The sequence below is a fragment of the Panthera pardus genome, unplaced genomic scaffold (assembly GCF_024362965.1).
Source record: "Panthera pardus isolate Hobbes unplaced genomic scaffold, ASM2436296v1 HiC_scaffold_11, whole genome shotgun sequence".
Lineage (NCBI taxonomy): Eukaryota > Metazoa > Chordata > Mammalia > Carnivora > Felidae > Panthera > Panthera pardus.
The window spans coordinates 27022695-27044577 of NW_026526666.1; the positions used below are offsets into that span (position 1 = coordinate 27022695).

Consider the following 21883-nt stretch of genomic DNA (forward strand, 5'->3'; position numbering starts at 1 on the left):
ATATTGTATATTTTTAGTTGTATCAGTTTTTGCTTTATGTATTTTGAAACTCAGTTGCTTGTGCATTAATGATTGTTACATATTCTTGGTAAATTAATCCTTTTATCCTTACAAAATGTTTCTTTTTATCCTGGTAATTTTTATTTTATTTTTTAGTCTACTTTATTTAATACTGATACAAGTATTTCAATTTTCTTTTAGTAATTTTTATCATGGTATATCTTTTTACATTCTTCTAGTTTTAGTTTTATCATTTTATTTATCTATTTATTTAAATTCAAGCTCATTAACATGCAGTGTAGTCTTGACCTCAGGAGCAGAACCCAGTGATTCATCTCTTACATATGATACCCAGCACTCATTCTGTAAAGTGCCCTTCTTAATGTCCATCACCCATTTAACCCATCCCACCACCCACCTCCCCTCCAGCAACCCTTGGTTCGTTATCTGTATTTAAGGGTCTCTTATCATTTGCCTCCCTATTTTTATCGTATTTTTCATTATATTTAAAGTGAATTTCTTATATAACATATAGTTCAGTCTTTTTTTTTTTAATCTGTTGATAATCTGTCTTTTAAGTGAAATATTTAGACCATTCTATTTAATGCAAATGTATGTTCAAATTTAGGCCTACTCTTTTTTTCTGTTTATACCTTAATGTTTCCCTTTGTTTCCATTTTGTTGCCTTATATTGGATAAATTGATAATTTTTTAGAATTACAGCTAATCTATATTACAGATTTAATCTATTTTTATTTATGTATTACAATTATATATGTTTTTAAATGTTTATTTAATTTTGAGAGAGAGAGAGAGAGAGCAAGGAGGGGAGGGGCAAAGGGAGGGAGACAGAGGATCTGAAGCAGGCTCCATGCTGACATCAGAGAGCCCAATGTGGGGCTTGAACTCATGAACCTTCAGATCATTACCTGAGCCAAAATCAGACACTTAACTGACTGAGCCACACACGTGCCCCTAGAGTTATATTTTAATTTACCTAAAATGCTCATTTACATTTTAATTAATTTGTTATCCACATTTAGATTTATTGGGTTTTTGACTATATTGCTTTATACAATTTTTTTTTTAATGGTTGCTGTAGGGACATGTTTATAAAAACTTTCTTCTACTTAGAACTAATATATTTACCACTTCAAGTGGAATGTAGAAAGCACATAGTCCCACTGTAAGTCCCTTTTACTTGCTTTGGGTTGTAGTTGATACATGTATGCTACATCTATATACTTTGAGAAATCCATAGTCATTTGAATTATTGCTCCCTCTATATGGAATGTTTTTGGGGGGGTTGTTTTGTTTTTTGCTTGCAAGGTTTTTTCTTTGTCTTTGGTTTTCACCATTTTGAAACAACACTCATTTGAGTGTGAATTTTGTTGAAGTTGTTCTCTTTTTGGTTCCCTGAACTTTTTGCATCTACAAGTTTGACTCTTGGAATATTTGGGAGGTTGTCAGCTATTGTTTCTTCAAAAAAATTTTTTTTTTGTAGCACTTTCTCCTCTTCCTCTAAGACTTCAGTGACTCAAATTTTAGACCTTTGTTATCCTAAGGGGCTGGAGGGTCTTTTTTTTTTTTTTTCCTAATCTTTTTTTCTTTCTCTTTTTTTTAACATTTATTATCCAGAGACAGAGAGAGACAGAGCATGAGTGGGGGAGGGACAGAGAGAGGGAAACACAGAATTTGAAGCAGGCTCCAGGCTGTAAGCTGTCAGCACAGAGCCCAATGTTGGACTCGAACCCACAAACCTTGAGATCATGACCTGAGCCAAAGTTGGATGCTTAACCAACTTAGCCACCCCGGGCACCCCTCTTTTTTATCTTGATTGTTGTTCTGTTGGATCTGTCATTGAGTTCACGGACTCTTCCCTTTGTTATCTCCATTTTCCTATACAGTCAAAATAGTAAATTTTTTTGTTTGGGATACTATATTTTTCAGTAGTAAATTTTTATTTTTTAATATCTTCCATTTCTCTGCTGAGACTTCAGTCTTACCATATTTCAAGATTGTTTGCCTGTACTTATTTAAACTGTCATAATAGTTGCTTTAACGTCTTTATCTAATAATCCAATACCTGAGTCATCTCAGGGTTAGTGTCTGTTTATTGTCTTTTCTCTTGTCAATTGAGATTTCCTGGTTCTTCTAACAAGTAATTTTGGATAATATCCTGCACTTTCCAGTATTACCTTATGTGACTTTATAACCTATACTGAATGTTTATTGTTAAAAAATTTCAGCAAGCATTTGATCTACCTAGTTAGGTTCACATCACAGCTCCTAAGGAATCCCTTCCAGGTTTTCTAGCTCTGAAACCTAGTAGGCCTACTCTGCTGCTGTGAGGGTCAAGTAGGAAAAGGATAAAGACAAAAAACGACAGGTATTTCAGACCCCTCCCTCTTCAGATCACAGTTTATTTGATCATAGAGAATTCCTCTCAAAGTTTTAGATGTCTGCTCAGCTGCTACTGCCACCACTGCCACAGCACTGCGTCTTTGTGCTTGGAACTTGCTTTGGGGCTGGGGGACAAGAGAAAACAAACATACAAAAGAAACCAGAAGGTTTCCCCCAACTCTTTCAGTCACATGTCTTTGAATAGGAGTTCAGTATTGGCTGGGAAACAAGTAGCAACAGAAATACAGGAAGCATAGCACTGGACTGCTCATACCTTGGTTAGTAGTTTTCTTCTCTTAATGTTTATTTCTTTATTTTGAGAGAGACAGAGATAACGTGAGCAGGAAAGGGGCAGAAGGGGGAGATAGCGAGGGAGAGAGGTGGGTGGCGGGGGGGGGGGGGGGGGTTGGGGAGAGAATGAGAATCTCGAGCAGGCTCCATGCTCAGCACAGAGCCAGATACCGGGCTCAATCCCACAACTGTGAGATCACAACCTGAGCCGAAATCAGGAGTTGGGCACTCAACCGACCTAGCCACCCACGCACACCTGTTGTTCCTTTCTACAATCTGCCTGCTACTGTTTACTTTTCAGCATTTTCAGATAGTTGAGAATTCGGTGGGAGACTGGGAGCATTGAGCCTATTCCATTTGAATCAGAAACTCTCCATAAAATGTTCCTGAGTATTTAAAATTGTATCTCATTCATTTACCAAATTCCAATCAATATGTGATTAACTTATAGAGTCAATTTTAACAAAATGGTGTAAAAGAATTATAAAATCCCAGGAATCAAAATTACCTTATGAGTCACTTAGGCCAACCCTTTACATTTAAAGAGTCCTTTTCACCTCAGGCAATAGCTAATGATAGCTAAAATTGAGTATGCACCTGCCAGTGTATTAAGTTCCTGGCCTACATTAACTCATTTAATTCTTACACAATTCCATTAAGTAAATATAACTGGTTTTTAGCTCCGTCTCACTGGGAAAGAAACTAAAGTTTAGAAAACCTTTCTTCTCAAAATGCAGTCCTTGGTCCAGTCCCATTCTCATGACGTTGGGAACCTATGAGGAATGCAGAATTTTAGGTTTCAATTCAGACTTTTGGAATCTGAATCTGCATTTTGAACAGAATCCCCCATATGATTCATTTACACATTAACTTTTTTTTTTTTTTTGAAGCATTTGCTTAGAGAGGTTACAAATAACTTGATCAAGGTCACCCAGCATGTAAGTTGTAAAGCTAGGATAGAACTTGGTTGAATGACTTCAGAACCTGTGCTCTTAAATACCGTGCTGTCTTGCTGAATGATTATTTAGCCTGGGTGTGACAGCTCCAAAACTAATATAATGTTTCTACTGAGTGAAAAAAATGTTTTCTTGTGGCCCTTTCAGGTCATACTATACTGTGATATACTCCCTCTTCTACAGAATAACACTTTAAATATTTAAAGATAATTGTTATCTTCCTTTCCTGGATGTTTTGTTTTTTTTTTCAGACTAAACACCCGCAGATCAGATTTTTTTCGTACAGTATGGTTTTAAGCTCTTTCACAAACTATAATCTTATTTGTCTACATACCTCTTAAAAAATGATGCTATTTGGTGATCCAACAATTATGATTTCCTTTAATTTGATGTACATAAGAATTTACTTAATTTTGTATATAGCATGTATGTATTTATTAATGCCCACTATGTATATAAAAGAAATTTAAGTCAGTTATATGCTCTCAAAGAGTGTAGCATATATTTAGGAAGAGAGAATTAACCCATCTGAAAAATTGGAGAGCAATACCTATCAGTGTATGAAGTAGGCTTTGAGGTTAAAGTCTCTCAAATTTGGACAAATCCCCAAAGTTACAAAAATCTCTACAGCATGTAATGTATAGAGACAGTTATAATAAAGGTGTTCTGTGTATATATTTGTGAAAAAAATTTCTTATTGACTAGAGTTCTTTGGAACCAATTTAGTTGATCAATTTTAGTTGTTCTGACTAGCATTTATTCACATGCAGATCCAAACAGATACCAAATCCAACATTCAGTTCTTGAATATAGATATTATTTTCTAGGAAGAACCATGACTTTCTCATATTTCTTTATGTTCTCTTCTCCTCCATCAAAAGCAGAACTTGGGAACTTGGGTGACTTATTTTTCAACACCATCTCTCAAATTGTTTTTTAAAAAATTTTATTTTCACCCTAGGACATATCGCATTTTTTAGAGATTGCAAGAAAAGACAAATTATTTGAGGTACAAAGATGCTAGACAGGTTCTCTCACTATCTTAGAGAAGATACAGAAATGACATTATATCCCAGAAAAATTGTAAGTTATATCATGGACATCAAGGATTACTTCTGAATATCTAAAATTGTCTTGAATTATGAAGTGTTGAAGGTTATGGGATAAAGATCATAATTACATGACTGAGAGGAAGGAGAAATGACCAGGTCAGTCATTAAAGACCTAAGCAAATCAATGGGCTTTGAAGAGTGAAAAGAATTAGAACAAGAGTTGTTTTGCTTTGTTTTGCTTTGTTTTTTGTTTTGTTTTAAAATACATTTAAGAAAAATTTATCTTTAAAAAGATACAAGGTAGAAAATTACACTGAACTAAATTTATTTTAGATTTATTACTAATTTATATGAGAGAAACTTTTTCCCTTATTTGAAATTAAGGTAAATTCTAGTTGAATAGCTGTCATAAACATTTGCTCTAATCCATGTACCCTGGAATAACTAAAAATTTGATGTAGGTGATGAAAGCTGGGCATGGAGTTGGAAGTCGTATATGTTTGAGCAATACCAGAAAATGTGCAGAATTACAGTATGACTTTGGCTAATGACACTTTCTATTACTGTTCATTTGGTCATTTCCCCTTTACAAAGCACTTAGGACACTGTGCTACCATAGAGGATCCAGAAGAAAAGGACTTAAGTTCCTGACTCAGGGAGCAGACTGGGGGACAAAAAGATTTGAACTTTTCAGTTTAAAGACAGTTTTGCGGCAATGATTACTTCTAGATGTTGGATTAAATCTGTTTGTTTGTTTTTTCTAGACCTTGCCCAAAGTCAGGAAACATAATATGCTCACGATGGTGTTCAGTGTTGTATGCTTCCCAGTGTGGCCTTTTTCTTGGTGCTGGCACTTGAAATAAATGTATATTTACAAGGCATTCTGGATAGCATAAGTTATTTTGCCTTTTGTCTCTGTGACCATAGGTAACAGTTAACCTCTTCCAGATGCAACACCTACAGGCAGCCTCCCTTGCAAGCAATTTACAGTCTCTCTGTGATAGCGCCAAACTCTATGACCCAGGCCAGGAGTACAGTGAGTTTGTCAAGGCCACAAATTCAACTGAAGAAGAAAAAGTTGATGGGTGAGAATTAATGTATAGATGAAATTATTTCTAAAGATAAAATAAGTTTCTATCTGGTATAAGATGGTGTCTTTTCTAACGGCAGAATTTCTGAATTTTTTAAATATCCTGATGTAACTCATGTAAGACTAAAGCTTTTCAGTTTGACACAAGGCTCAGTTCTTTGAGATTTAGACATCCTCTGAGAGTGGCAAACCATGTCAATTTTGAATGCCCACAGATTTAACAACCTCCATTTTCTGCAGTGGTTATACTAGAAACGTTTAACCATGACACGAATTATTAACCATACTTTTGCTCCTCTTTTCCATGTTTCAGCTGTAACAAGTTCAAGTGATTAATAAATTTTTTTCACATCTCCTTTAAGAAGCTGAACCCTTATAATGTTTATTCTTGATATTCACTTAGTTTAATTACTCTTCATTAAATTAACAGATTTTTCTAAAAAGAGAATAAAATAGGCTGTTAATTAGTCATTCTCCTAAATGATGAATTTTATTTGGGTTTTTCTTAGGAATGTAAATAAGCAGTTAACAAATAGTCCTCACACTTCTGGATATGGACCCAGCGACTCGTTAGAAGATGTAGTGCGCCTTGCTGACCCCTCTAGTAAAATTGAAGAGGACAGATGCTCCAATAGTGCTGATGTAACAGGTACCGTTTAACATTAAAGGGAGCTCTAATTTATGAAAGATCAAATTACTTAAATGTGATTATTAAATGAGTTGCAGCTCTGAAATTTAAAAATCAGGCCTTGAATTATAACTCTGTGAGACCTTAGTCAAAGTTGTAAGCACTGTGGCTCTTTTTTTTTTTTTTTTTTTTTTTTTTAATCTTTATTTTTGAGAGAGAGAGAGTGTGTGAGTGAGGGAGAAACAGAGAGAGAGGGAGACAGAGGATCCAAAGCGGGTTCTGCACTGACAGCAGAGAGCCAGATCCAGGGCTCAAACTCATGAACTGTGAGATCATCACCTCAGAGGAAGTTGGATGCTTAACCCACTGAGCCACCCAGGCACCCCACACTGCGACTATCTTAAAGTCAATGGTTGATCACTGCTAAAGGAATTTGACTTGTCTCATTTCTGTAATGTCAGTATTTTGCCTGATGAAATCCTTCTGTAGCCAAGTTTGACTTTAAATATTCTTTTCTTGAAGGTCCCTCTTTTATAAGGTCATGGACATTTGGGATGTTTAGTGACTCTGAGAGCACTGGTGGAAGCAGTGAATCTAGATCTCTGGATTCTGAATCTATAAGTCCAGGTATGTAAGTATTTAAGTCTAGCAGAGAAAATTCAATGAAATACTCCTTTTGGGGGGATATATTTTAACTACACTATTTTTATAAGGAACTGTGTCCTAGAGGAGTGTGTATATATACACGCACAGTTTAAAGAAAAATAAACAGATCCTCATGTGTTCACCACCCAGCCTATAAGAAATAAAATATTATCAGTATATGAGAAGGGCCCTGTGGACACCTCCTTGAAAACCTTGCCCTGTTGCCCACCAGAATAAGCCATCATCCTGAATTTTGTTAATAATTCTGTAGCTATTTTAAATGTGTTAGTGCCTGTATCTACTTGAGCTTTTCCCTCTTTGGAATGTTATACAGATGGAATTATATACTATTTTTTGTGTGTGACTTCTTTCATCTTTTTTAAGATTCATGTTGATGTGAATAGCTGTATTTATTTCATACCATATCTTCTATAGTATACTATTCTGTGAACATAACTGTATTTTTTAGATTGCTTTGTAGTTAATTGCTAAGATGAACAATATAGTTAACACCACTTTTTGTGCCTATAGTTACTCAATTTTTGTAAGTGCACCTTAAAAGGTACTTTGATAAAGAGAATTCCATGCTCCTTAGAGAGGCAGGATAGATATTCTGAACTCTGCTTTAGTGGCTTTAACGAAGATAAGCCATAGGTAATACAGCTAGCAGGAAAAGAAGGTGGCGTTTGAACCCATGAGATTTTTACTTCAAACCCATGAGATTCTTACTTTGGCATTCTTTCTCCTCCACTCTTTTACCAAAGACTGCTCTAGTCCTATTCTTCCTGGCCCTTCTCCTAGGATCCTTGGCACTGTGGGAGATATATTATAAGATTTAGCCTACCTCAAAAGTCCAAGATATTTTTTACAGTGTTCTACATATTACAGAAATTTTATTCATATAAATACATCTCTTGAGTTTAAATTTAGAAATAACTTCTATGCAGCATTGGGGTTTGTAGGCTTACTTTGTGTCTTCCTTTAAAACTAGCTCCATTCAGGTGGCACCCCAGAGATAAGAGCCTAAATACTTAACTAGATATTTCTAATTAGCTTTGTAAACACAAGATGGTTGTAGCTATCCCCAGAAATTAAGACCCAAACTAGGGCACACCCTAAATTATTTGGAATCCTATAAGACTTCATGTGATAAAGACAAAAATTTGTAAACTAGTCACAAGATAAATGGTAAAGACCTAGGGATGCCTGATCTGGGAATGAGGAAACCTGGGGACATGACAGCTGTCCTCACATATTGGAGTGTGAAGAGATTACAGGGACAGGGCTTGTCTGCTCCTTTAGGGAGAAGTGTGACCAGAGGCTGGGTTTCATAAGCGGGCAGACTGCTGCTCAAAAATGTAAGGAAACCATTTTACAGTTGGAATCGTTGTGAATGGAACATGTGACCCCATGATTTCTCAGTCGGTAGGAACACATTCAAAACAAAAACTAGATGACCACGTATCTCTTAAACATATTTTGAAAGGAATCTTTTGGAGGGAAAGATGTTGGTTTAAATCATCTCTCAGCCCTAAGATCGTTAAGGCCTTGAGGTGAGTGAAATCTTCCACTTAGATATCACCCTCTTTGTAATATCAGCAGGGAGCAGATAAACCTCGTTACCTAGTCCAGCTGCTCTGATACCTGCACAGTGTCCTTTGCTGACGTGGCTTGTGTCCTGTGTTCTCACCTCCCTGCCAGGGATCTCTATTCCTGCTTCCCATTCTCCCATCTTCCTGGGCAACATTAATGTGATCTTACTGTTGTGTTGCTGTAATCATAGATGTTTGTATATTTTAGACTGCTTTAGGTTACACTGTATACATTTCTTTGTAACTCAATTCAACGAGTATTTAATGACAATTTACCATTGTGCCAGTATTCCTTGCCCTTGTAAAGCATACAGTCTCTAACACTTACTATCAGAAGTTGGCAGTAAGGTCTTACTGGAATGTATGATTCCTCAATTTTAAATTTATTTGGAAAAGTCAGGTTTGGTTGAATTTTCTGTTGTTCCTAGTAATAAATATCATAATTCCCTGTATCCAAAGTCTGCGAATGGAAGCAGCTTTTTCTATTTCTGTTTGTTCTCTTGAGCAGAATAGTATGATTGTGTTATTCCAAAAATATTGTCATTACCCATTTCTTAAATTCTACATTGGTCAGGTGATTGTATTCACAATTTTCTTTTAGGAGACTTTCATCGAAAACTTCCACGAACTCCATCCAGTGGAACCATGTCTTCTGCCGATGATTTAGATGAGAGAGAGCCACCTTCCCCTTCAGAAGCTGGTATTGCTTTAATGTGAATCAAGTACCCACTAAACCCTTTGAGTCAGCAGCACTGCATGATATTAGGAAAATAGTATAAAGAATTACTTTGCTGTATGTTAAGAGACATTATAATGACTTAAATATATCCCCCCAAATTATGTAAAGTATGGGCTAATAATGTACTAGTGAAAGTTACAAATAAAAATAAAAGAATAAGCAACAAAACTACTAACTCTAAAATGTATTTGATGCCAAAATAGGCTAGTTATTTTGATCTTTTATAAAACAAATACAGTGACTGAACTGTTAAAAGGTTGCAATGCATGAGAAACTCAGAAAAAGTCTCTTTAAAAGAAATAGTGGAAGAAGCTAGGCAGAAAAAGTAAATACATTCTTGAGGACAAGGAAAGTTATAGAGGTTGACAGATACAAAAGATATCAGTTACCTTAATGACTTGAATTAGACTCATATAAATAAGTTTTGCACATTTGAAAACTTGATATACCTTTTTGGGCATCATTAACTAAGATAACATGGAACATCTGACCTCTGGTAGGGTATTGATACAGAACTAGCTAGTATTATCTGTAATTTTATAATGAATTAAGAATAAGTAGCTTGGGGTGCCTGGGTGGCTCATTCGGTTAAGCGTCCGACTTCAGCTCAGGTCATGATCGCACAGTCCATGAGTTCGAGCCCTGCGTTGGGTTCTGTGCTGACAGCTCAGAGCCTGGAGCCTGCTTTGGATTCTGTGTCTCCCTCTCTCTCTGCCCCTCCACTGCTCGTGCTCTGTCTCTCTCTGTCTCAAAAATAAATAAAAACATTAAAAAAAAAAAGAATAAGAGTAGCTTTATCTTCAATGCAAATAATACTGACAAACTGGTCTCATACAGCTAGTTTTCTTTCTTTCAAACTTTTATAGGGGCATTTTCTTTTTTTTTTTTTTTTTTTTTTTTTTTTTTTTTTTAAAGCTTTTTTTTATTTTTTATTTTTAATTATTTTTTTTTTAACGTTTATTTATTTTTGAGACAGAGAGAGACACAGCATGAACGGGGGAGGGGCAGAGAGAGGGGAACACAGAATCAGAAGCAGGCTCCAGGCTCTGAGCCATCAGCCCAGAGCCCGACGCGGGGCTCGAACTCGCGGACCGCGAGATCGTGACCTGAGCGAAGTCGGTCGCTTAACCGACTGAGCCACCCAGGCGCCTATAGGGGCATTTTCTAAGAATGTAATGCCACCTCCATAACACCCTTCCAGGCGCTATAAAGAGTATATTAATAACAGTGTAGATTTACTGATTCTGAAAACATTATGCCATGCTATATTAGAAGTATCTTACTGGTTTGGTCATGATTTTTACCCATTGCTCAAATATTTGATAAATGTTTACCTTTAAGAGATCTATCAATTGAATGTTTATTTTGATGTTACAGACTCAAATTAACAGCTTTTTGTAATGCATGAATTATTACCAGGTCTAAAGATTTTTTAAAACTTAGTATCATGTGTTATAATTTTTATGCCATTTTATAATTCTTATACTAATTTATCTCTGTTTCAAGGACCCAACTCCCTTGGAACATTTAAGAAAACATTGATGTCAAAGGCAGCTCTCACTCACAAGTTTCGAAAATTAAGGTCCCCCACAAAATGTAGGGATTGTGAAGGCATTGTAGTATTCCAAGGTGTTGAATGTGAAGAGGTAAGACATTTCTGGAATTACATTAGCTCCTTTATGCTCTTTTCTGTATACTTTTTTGTTGCTAATTTTATTGATTGAGATCTCTTGCGGGTATATTTTTAAGAAATTAAACTATAGTGTACTTTCTGTAATTTTATATTTCATTCAGATATTGAGTGTATTTCAAACACCAGTACCTTTTAAACTCGTTTTTGTTATGTTACCACTCTACCTAGTTTGTCTGTTGTTCACAGCTTTAAAGTGAGTGAACCATGTTTTAACTGTTATTTTCTTGTAGTGTCTCCTTGTTTGTCACCGAAAGTGTTTGGAAAATTTAGTCATCATTTGTGGTCATCAGAAACTTCCAGGGAAAATACACTTATTTGGAGCAGAATTCACACAAGTTGCAAAAAAGGAATCAGATGGCATCCCATTTATACTCAAAATATGTGCTTCAGAGATTGAACATAGAGCCTTGTGTCTACAGGTACATTGTAACTCTTAAAATTAAGTTTAAAAACACAAATGCCTATATGATTTGTTCTAATGGTGAGACTTTAAAGGAAAACAGTGCTCTCAATTTTTAATAAGGAACTGAATTTATTCAGATTTATTTGGAAAATACCTCACTTGGCCCTAGTTTTTTTCCTTAATTATTAAGAAAAATTGAAATAGACACATCAGATATATTTATATGTCTTCATTTAACCATTGATACTAAAGGAGAATTGTGCCCAATTTTTCCATTTTCTTAAGGGAATTTATCGTGTATGTGGAAACAAAATAAAAACTGAAAAACTGTGTCAAGCCTTGGAAAATGGAATGCACTTGGTAGACATTTCAGAATTTAGTTCACATGACATCTGTGACGTCTTGAAATTATACCTTCGACAGGTAACGTTTTCATCCTTGAAAAGTACCATTAAACAGAAAGAAAAAATATGACTTGTGTTTTGCTGATAACATTTACTACACATATATTTTCATTGACATAGACTATATCGATGTGTCTCTAATTATTGTACAGATCAAAGAGTATATAAAATACATATATAGTTTAAAGACCAATAATAATCAAAACATTCATTTCCCATCACCTCACTTAAGGAAATAGAACATCACCCTGTAGAAGGCTCCTGTGTGCCCTTCTCCAGTTGTGGTGCTCAACTCGGCCCCTGGGCTCTTTTCTAACCTTGTTAATACCTCCTTCTCTTTTCTTAATAGTTTTAATACCTGTTGTATATTCCTACACAGTGTGTTGTTAATGTGTCATTGAGGACTGAGAGGTAATGAGTTTAGGTAACTGAGAGGAAAGCATAAATCTAGCTGTGTAAGCAAAGGCCATAATCCAACTTTACCTTCATTGATATTCTCACATAGCTAATGTGGGAGGCCAGTGGGCCTGGGAACGTGAAGTTCAGTGTATCTGGGGCATCTGCAGGGCTTTCAAATAAGCTGAGTACTGGAGATTTAGCAGGAATATGGTCAGGGGTGGGCTGCTCTGTATTTTTTCTTTTTATGCTCACTGTTGAATCTGGGGCTTTTAGGAGTAGATCCAAAGAAAACACTCCCGTGGGGTAAAGTAATAATCGGCCTTCGTGGCTTCAGGCAGTAGTTCATGGAGCAGTTGTAGAAACAATCAGCACATTGTTATGATGAGCCAAATACAAAAAAGATACGGGTCAAGTGTGGCTGCATTCTGTCCTTGGGTGAAAATGAAGAGAGAGTCACAGAGAGCAGAGCAGTGATGGTCTTGGCCATGTCCATCTCTGGAGTTCTGTTCTGCATCTAGATCCTTTTTAATTATTGTGAATATCTGTCATCCTAGGATCTCCCTTCACCTTCTCCCCTCTTAGGGGGACACCTGTCTTCTGTGTCTTGTCTTCCTACTCATGGTTTATGTTCCTGTGTTGGTCATGCCATCCTTGAGCAAGGTGGAATAAGAGTAGATTCTTGAAATCTTATTTATCTGTAAATGTCTTTATTCTGCTTTCTTAAATGGGATGGAAGAGTATGGATAGTATGGAAGGTTATAGTATCTTACTCTAGAAATTCTTTTCCTTCACAATTTTGAAGACTTTTTTTTTTTTGAGACATTTTTTATTCTCCTTGAAGCCTGAAATCTTTCTCATTTCTGATTTTTTGTATGAGGGCTGTTGTTTTCTCTTTGAAAGCTTGTCAAATCTTCTTTTCTCCCCATTGTTTTAAGATTTCACAACCTTGATGCCTTGATGCATGTGTCTTCTCCTCTGTCCTTCCAGGCACCCCACAAGCTCTGTCCTCCTTGGCCTTTTGTTCTTGGGACTAATTTTGTTGCTCATTTCCTCCTCTCTGTTTTCTCTGTATTTTCTTTCTGGAACTTAAATGTGTATACCTGACACCTTACACTGGTTCTCTAGTTCCCTCATCTTCTCTCTGTTTTGTTTTTGTTTTAACACTTTTTAAAAAGATTTCCTCAGTTTTATTTTCCACATCTACTTTGATCTATTTCATTTCTGAGGTCATGGTTTAATTTCCAAGAACTTGGCTGTCTGTTCCTTTTACAGCATCCTTTTTTAATGAATGTAATATTTTATTTATCTGAGATGTTCACAGCTTTTTTCTAAAAAGGATTCTTTGCTTAGCCTTCAGCATTATTCAATAGGAATATAATGTGAGCCCTATATATAATAGTAAAATTTCTAGGAGCCACATAAAAAGGTGAAGTTAATTTTAATACTTAACATACTGAAATATAATCTGAACATCTAATCAGTATTTTTAAATTATTAGAAGGAAAGGTTACTGAGTCTTTGAAATGTGGTGTGTATTTTTCATATAGAGTACATGTCGTTTAACCACATTTCTAGTGCTCAGTAGCCCCGTGTGGCTAGTGATTACAATATTGCCAGTTCTAGACCTTCATTTGGTTTTTTTGAAACTTATTTTGATTTCTGTCTTCTGTGGTTGTCTACTTGAAATGAAAGAATTGGAAATTGAAGTCTCTTTGGAAGTTTTTGAATACGTGAAGGCTTTAAAGATTCTGAGCTTTAGTGTCATCTAGAAGGGCTATTTGGGAAACACCTGATGTCTGTATCTCTAGGTCTGTGCTCTCAGGCTGGCTTCATACCCCACAGAAGGGTCTTTCCCTGCCTATAGGTGTGGTGCCAGAACTCTGTGAGCCAATTTGGGTAAGAAGACCCCAGGGTCTCTGCCTCAGCATGCATACAATCACTAAATCCCTGTTTTTAGAAGTTGACCACCTGTTGTTTGTGCTTGACATTGCCCATCCAGAAGCCCTCTCTTCTACACTGCCCACAGAAAAAAAATTCTCACACTTCTGGGGAAGAGGTTGGTCAGAAGCATGTTGCTGAGACAAGGATCTGGATATCTAATACTTCTTAAATAGTTCACCGTTCTCCAGGATCAGAGTACCTAGTGCTGACAATTCCTGAGTCTTCTATAAATTGTGTTGTTTCTCATTTCACCTTTCTCAGGACTGCTGTCATTACTTATTTATCTGCTCTTCAGTGGTGAAATGTTGCTTTTATCTGCATTCCTTTTCTGCTAGTCTTGTGGGCTTAACTGTGTTTTAGTGGGGTTGCAGAGGGAGAGAAACTAGGTACAAATGTTGGATCCGTCATGTTAGCCCACAGAACTATTTATATTTCTTTTTACAGGATGTTCACATTTGCAGAATTCAGCTGAGAAATGGAGACAGAGTACCTCTGAATGACTTTTAATCTCACAATGAATCATCCTTTATCTCTCCTAGCCAGTCAGGGAGAGGAAATAAACGGAGTCCAGTACTATTCCGTCTCAGGAATACTGTGGGACCAACACTTTAGTGTGGGGAAACTATTCAATTCTTACAGTATTAGAAAGCAGTCTTCATTTTACTTATATATGGGAAATTTGAAACTTCAAGAGGCTAAGTGACCTTTAGATCCCAGAGTAGTAGGGGTAAAAATTAATGTCAAGGCTTCTCCTCCAGCAGGGGAGATCGGAGAGGTGGGTGCCAACCTCACCACAGATAGTGTAGGACACCAGCTAGCCAGAGATATGCTGTTTCCATTGCTGAGCAGTGTAAACATTGGAATCAGTTATGCCGGTAGGGAGATCATGCCCCTTGATAGTTTGAGAGAGGAACTTTTCTTCAACCCACTTAGGGCAATTCAAGTTGTCCTTAAAAATTAGATAGAACGTTGACAGTGTCTTTCTTGTAAGCCATATTGTCTTATGCTGGTCTTCAGTCTGGCCAAGGTAAAACACAAGGACCCTGTATTATTTTGTTCTCTGTCTACCCCATACCGATAAAATTGAGAATATAAACTTTTTCTAATTAATGTTATTAATATGACTTTTAATATGGTTTTAATAAAACAGCTCTAGATCTTGCTAACTTTGGGGCAGTCATGAATGTAATTGGTATAGGGTACAGCAGAGTTTTAAATTCCCATCATGCAGCTTTAGGTTTTAAAAAAGTTTTACTGATTATCAATTAACTCATATTTAATATAGATACAATTTTTGGCGATGTCAGATTCACCTTATAGATCACATTGGTAACAAACGTGTACATTTATAATGAGGATTAACCTTAAATCTTGTGAATCGTAATAGACATGCTAAATCACTCAGTAGCTAGTCAGTAAATTATTAACGGGGGAAAAATGGACAGATTGATATTCCTAATGTAATCTTATTTCTTTAGCTCCCAGAACCATTCATTTTATTCAGATTGTACAAAGAATTTATAGACCTTGCAAAAGAGATCCAACATGTAAATGAAGAACAGGAGTCAAAAAAGGATAACCCCGAGGACAAAAAATGGCCGAGTATATGTATAGAAATAAACCGAATTCTTATAAAAAGCAAGGACCTCCTAAGACAACTGCCAGTGTCAAATTTTAACAGTCTTCATTACCTCATAGTTCATCTTAAGCGGTAAGAATTTTGTATAAGACAAGCATTCATTAGTGGGTGGAAATCAGTGTTTTCGTTTTGCTTTTTTTGGTTTTTTAAAAATTGTAGCAAAATACACATAAATTGACCATCTTAATCACTTTTTAAGTGTATGGTTCAGTAGTATTAAGTGCATTCATATTGCACAGCTAACATCCTTCCTTCAGTTGCCTCCTATGTGCCAGGCTCTCGCTGGGAAAATAAGGATGAGAATGTAAGGTTTCTGTCACCTGTTGTGCTTGTCAGCCTCGGGGCAGACCTGCAGAGAAGTGCAGTTGCAGCACGGTTCTTGTTCTAAGGGAGCTGTGCACAGCATGCAAAGGAACATGGGGGATTGGAAGGTCGTGAATCAGAGAAGGTAGCCCTTAGCCAGATGTGAAGAGCTGGGTGGTGGTTTGGTGACCAAGAATCTGGAAAGGCATTCCGGGTAGGAGGTAACAGACACAGAGACACGAGATAAGTTTGCATTTGGGAAGTATAGGTAATTCAGTTAGGCTAGGACAAAGCAAGCAGTAGCTTGAAGTGAGTTAGGTAGAGGCCTGATAAAGTCATACATACCTGCCAGATGAGTTGACTGTCTTCCTTCTGTACCTACTGAAGAATTTTGATCCAGGAATTTAACATGTTCGGATTTGCTCGTTAGGTCTTTCTGGCAGCCATATGGAGAATGAGTTGGAGGGGGTCCTCTACTGCAGTTCAGAACTTCTTGGGTAGTCTAGAAGTGAAAGGTGTAGAGAGCTTGAAACAAGGCAGTAGAGCAGAGAGATCTTTAGGAGGCAGAATCAGAAGACTAGCTGTGGCAGTAAGAGAGAAATCGACAATGTTTAACTTTCCAGCATAAACACCTGGAGGATGTGCTATATACTAAGATGGGAGCATCTCTTAGGGTTTTTTTGCTTCTGCTTTTCTTCTGGTAAAACTTTAGTAGTTCTTTCTACTTAATTAAATTTGATCCAGTACTGTGAAACCCAATTTTCTGTGTGGTCAATATCTAATCAAATAAATATATCCTTTTTCTAGACTTGTACCACCCATTTTTCCTCCACCCTTCCCAACCCATAGTAAACTACCATCAAGGAAATCTAATAGGCGAATCTTATACAGCTTTCTGTGTTCTATTTCACAGAGTCGTGGATCATGCAGAAGAAAACAAAATGAACTCCAAAAATTTGGGGGTGATATTTGGCCCAAGTCTCATTAGGCCAAGGCCCACAACAGCACCTGTCACCATCTCCTCTCTTGCTGAATACTCAAATCAAGCACGGTTGGTAGAGTTCCTCATTACTTACTCACAGAAGATCTTCGATGGGTCCCTGCAGCCACAAGATGTAGTTGTGTGTAGTATAGGTGGTGTTGCATCTCCTGTTGATCAAGGCTGTCTTCCAAAGCCTCTATTGTCACCAGAAGAAAGAGACCCAGAACATTCTACGAAGTCACTGTTTTTCTCTTCAAAGGAAGTGAGTTTTGACCTTTATGGAATTGTGTTGGAAATTTGCAATGTTTGTATTAGTAAGTTAAAAATCTTTGAATTGTTTTAAGGTGTGTTTTACTTCTTACATTTAAAATTCTTCTCCGTCAACAGGATATGCATACTGTGGGTAGTGAAACCAAAAGTTTTGAGCCAGCTACATCATTTGAGGAATCAGAACGAAAGCAAAACGCATTAGAAAAATGTGATGCATGTCTCACCGGTGAGTGACCATGTAAAATACATGTTTGCTGACTTAAAACTGTGCCAGTTAACTATGTCTAAAAGCCAAAATGAGTGAAGTCAAAAGAAATCAGAGAAAGAAATTTCATTAGTAAATGGATCTTTACTGGCCATTAAAAAGTTGCTCTGTACTATACCTTACATTTGAATGAATGTCATTCTTTACAATAAGACATCTTGGAATTCATAGTCGTTTTTGTTCCCTTTCCAAAAAGTTCTTTTTCATTTTTGCCTTCAAGTAAAGTCAAGGCAGAAATGTGTTGAACAGTATGAATTATCATACAATCTGTTAGTATATAGAGTATTGTATTGACCTAACTGCTCATACGAAGTCAACTAGAATCCTAAAATTAAAAATAGACTCCTAAAACTCCTAAAACTTTTTTCAAGTGCTTTTACCTGTCACCTTTCATGTATTAAGCATAAATATGTGTATATCTTTTTTTATTTACTTGACTACAGTCAATTTATTCACTGTATGATAAGTTTAGTTGCAGCGGTTAGCTGTCAAGCTGGTGAAAGGCTTCCATTTGTTACTATAATTTGATATATCACCAGAGCTAACTTCCAGTTTTTAAAAATGTAGTGATATACATTAAATTTGATGTGTAATCCTGTATCAGTGATCATAGTCTGACAGGATCTAAAAGGTAAGGAAGCTAACATTCATTAAGTATTTGCCTGCTCTGTGCTAAGCACTGTGATTATTGTTCGATTCCGTATATCTGAGTTGATCTTCATAACAATTCTGTGCTGTAAGGTAGGTAGTACCAGCCCCATTTGACTCATAGCCTAATAGTCTGAGGGTGGTTAAATAAAGTCAAAGGTCATGCCCCCAATAAATTGTTGAGTCAGTATTTGAACTTATATCTGTGTTTATTTCACTCTTGTGATCTAGGGCTCCCAATTAGGAACAGCAGTTTTCATAAATGTCCTTTTTTTGAAAGCATATTACATATCAGAAAATTGTGAACACTTTTCATGATTACATCATTTAGGCCACACATCATCATAGATACAATTTTATGATTTCTTTTTCTTGGTAGATGAAGACAGGGACAGTGACATTGCCTTGCCCAGTGCAAAAGCGGTAGAGCTGAGCTAAACCCAGCACGTGGGCTTCAGAGTATGCACTCTTACCCATTACACGATAAGTTTGTCCCTCAGAACTTAAGGAACATATTTTAGTTGGTGCCCATAGCCCGACCACAACCGCTCAGTTCCCTTAGAGTGGTCCTTAAATGTGGGGAAGGACCTGGGAAAGAAACACGAGACAGCGTTGCCCTGGAAGCCCAGGGGAGACAGGTCAGTGGTGTCAGGTAAGGAGGAAGGTCAGCTGAGATGAAGACTGACCAGTGATTCTGATGGCCTCCTGTCTGCAAAGCTCTGCCTAAGAGATGTGGGGGGAGGGCCCAGCAACGGGAAAGGACTGCCTGCTGTGCTCAGGGCAGCTGAAGTTCAAAGCCAGAATGGTGCCGAGGCACAGACTTGTTTGATGTTTTCCAGCAGTAAAGAGGAGCCATGAGCAGAGGGCTGGAATTTTCCAGGAATGGGAATTTTTCGGGGGAGACATTGCAAAAAAGGACAAGGTTTGAAGGAGCTGAGCATTCTAGTTTGAGAAAACGTGGACCACGGGTCCAGACTGTAGGAGAGAGAAGAAAGTAAGCCTGGGAGTAAACAGTAAATGGGGAGAATGGTGTTGTCTTTACCAAAAACAGAACAATTCAACCTTAATGGGACAGGACGAATGTTATAGTGCATTTATTAGTTGATCAGATAAGAAGGGGCATCTAAGGCATCTAATAGGATATGTTCTCACTGTGGGTTGAATGTAACTGAAAACAGCAAATTGAGCTCTGCATAGATAATTGAGAATAACTTGGAAAAATACATAAGACTTCTGCTGTTTTGATTGGCTCTTCATCTATAAATCATTCACTCTCTTGTTAACCACATGCCATGAAATTTGATTTTTAAATAAATCTTTTCCTTTTTTAGACAACAAAGTGGGTTTGCTTATAGACCTAGAGCTTGAATCAGCATCACAGAAGATGGAAGATGTTTGTAAAACCTCCAAGCCACTTAATCTGAAATCAGATAGGGAAGCAAACAGTGTTGAAAGGCATGCTCCAAGGACCAAGATGAGACCTGTAAGTTTGCCTGTAGATAGACTACTTCTTCTGGCAAGCCCTCCTAATGAGAGAAATGGCAGAAATATGGGGACCGTAAATTCCGACAAGTTTTGCAAGAATCCTACCTTTGAAGGAGTTAGTAAGAAAGATACTCCTTCTGTTGGTTGTTCCAAATTGGATGGCTCTGAGCAGTCAACTCTGCAAAGCCCTTGGGAGCAACAATGGGAACAAAATGGACTAACTGTAAAGACTGCAGTGACTGTGCCCAGTGCACTCCAGGACAGAGGACTGACAACGAGCCCCAGGATCACTGGGGGCCACCCAGTCAGTGCCGCCCAGCCCAGTAAGCCATACTCAGAACCAGTGAGGCCAGCAAGACAGGTGTCTGGGAGACGGTCCTCTGATTCCTGTCCTCCTGCTCCTGTCCGAGCTCCCAGAACACTGCAGCCGCAGCATTGGACAACGTTTTATAAACCACGTGCTCCCATGGGTGGTGTGAAAGGGGATGAGGAGAAACCTGCAGCACCCTCCCCAGCACCGCCTCCCAGCACAACTCCCACCCCCCAGGGGCACGCACTAAGAACAGTGCCAGACTCTGAAAACGCCCCAGCTGCCCCCACACAGCCCACCAGGAAGCCTAAAGAGAGCCCTGAGGAACGGGACTTGCCTGATGTGCCGCCAGCGTGTCAGAGACCAAGGCTAAAACGAATGCAACAATTCGAAGACCTTGAAGATGAAATCCCACAGTTTGTGTAGGGTTGTCAGAATTCAGCTTTTCTCTTTTTGTTGTTTTGTTTTGTGGTATTATGTTTTGTGAAAGAAACTTTTGACAGGGCCCCTTTTGTATAGTATTGCCAAATCATGGATTTTGCTATTTGTCGTCGTCCTTACATTATACTGTGTTGGTTATGTTTATTGAATGGTAGATTGTTTTGATAGGGCCCCATCTGTGCCTCACTGGAATTATATGTATTTTTAAAGTTGTGAATAAATAGGTGGACTCATGTTTTTTAAAGTTCAGTTGATTTTTCCCATAAAATGGTTCATTTAAATGCATCCCTAATATATGATATAGTTCTCAACTAACAGGTGCAATTGGGGAAAATCAGCTTTATTTTTTGAAGTGAAACTATGTTGCTTATTTATAAAAGAAATATTTCTGAATGCAAGTGCCTGAAAGATCTTTGTTTGGTAGGATTGTTTTGTTCACACAATTTTATAGTGTGTCTTCGTCCATTTGTATGGTATATATGTAACCTTTTATTTTTCAGTTGGCAGTTCACTTTTTAATATTTACATAATGGCCAAAAGGCTTGCAAATCTCTATTTAATTGCATTTTGGTTAATTGCCAGATTTTCCATGTGGTAGTCAATTGAATTGTACAAAGAAAGTGCACTTAAGCTTGTTTCTAAATTACATAGTTCAGCTCTGCCTTATTTGGCTTTAGATGGTTTTAATACATTTAATATTTTTTTTACCTCTTGGCTTTGTTCAACAGTTCTGAACCTTTTGGTATTTTATATAATGGTCCAAAAATGTTTTAAAATTCAATGCATTTCCTCTTCATATTGTCTGTTTTTTTTTTTTTTTTTAAACCACTCTTTGGTATGAAATGTTTTCGCTTTTAAGTAATTCTATGTACTTTTTCTACCAGGACTTTTAACCATTGACGATGTATGTTTCATCCAAATCATGCAGAGATTTATTTAAGTTGATTCTAAGAGTATAGTTCGATAAGGATCATTGTTTGGAACTTGAGAGAAGGTGTAGATGATTGGACAGATGTATTTCATTTATCAAATTCTCAGTTTTTAGAACTAGTACAGTCCTGTTATTTTCTGGGTTTCATTATTTTGCCTAAAATAGGGTATAAAAGGGACTAAAAAAGTAAAATAGCCTCTTTTCCTATGTGTGAATTATATTTGTAGCAAATGCTTTTATATGGCCGTGTTATAGTTGATAAAAAGTGTGTGTGTGTGTGTGTGTGTGTGTGTGTGTGTGTGTATACATGGCTTCTCATGTATAAATTAAGTTCTCATGGTTTCTCTGAAATTGTTGCCTCTTAGGGCCTGAG

At 37.1% G+C, this 21883-nt stretch overlaps 1 protein-coding gene across 5 annotated transcripts in view; it reads left to right on the plus strand.

Moving 5' to 3' along the window:
* ARHGAP29 (Rho GTPase activating protein 29) overlaps positions 1 to 20977 on the plus strand; it is a 63478-nt gene extending 42501 nt beyond the window's left edge. For all 5 annotated transcript variants that reach the window (XM_019457555.2, XM_019457552.2, XM_019457554.2 and 2 more), the window contains 11 exons: positions 5630 to 5787; positions 6302 to 6441; positions 6943 to 7047; positions 9259 to 9357; positions 10903 to 11042; positions 11320 to 11508; positions 11778 to 11915; positions 15715 to 15947; positions 17092 to 17422; positions 17548 to 17656; positions 19675 to 20977. In XM_019457555.2, coding sequence (XP_019313100.1) covers positions 5630 to 5787; positions 6302 to 6441; positions 6943 to 7047; positions 9259 to 9357; positions 10903 to 11042; positions 11320 to 11508; positions 11778 to 11915; positions 15715 to 15947; positions 17092 to 17422; positions 17548 to 17656; positions 19675 to 20564 — 2532 coding nt within the window. In that variant the 3' untranslated portion in view covers positions 20565 to 20977. The remainder of the gene's footprint in view (positions 1 to 5629; positions 5788 to 6301; positions 6442 to 6942; positions 7048 to 9258; positions 9358 to 10902; positions 11043 to 11319; positions 11509 to 11777; positions 11916 to 15714; positions 15948 to 17091; positions 17423 to 17547; positions 17657 to 19674) is intronic.
* Positions 20978 to 21883: the final 906 nt, after the last annotated feature.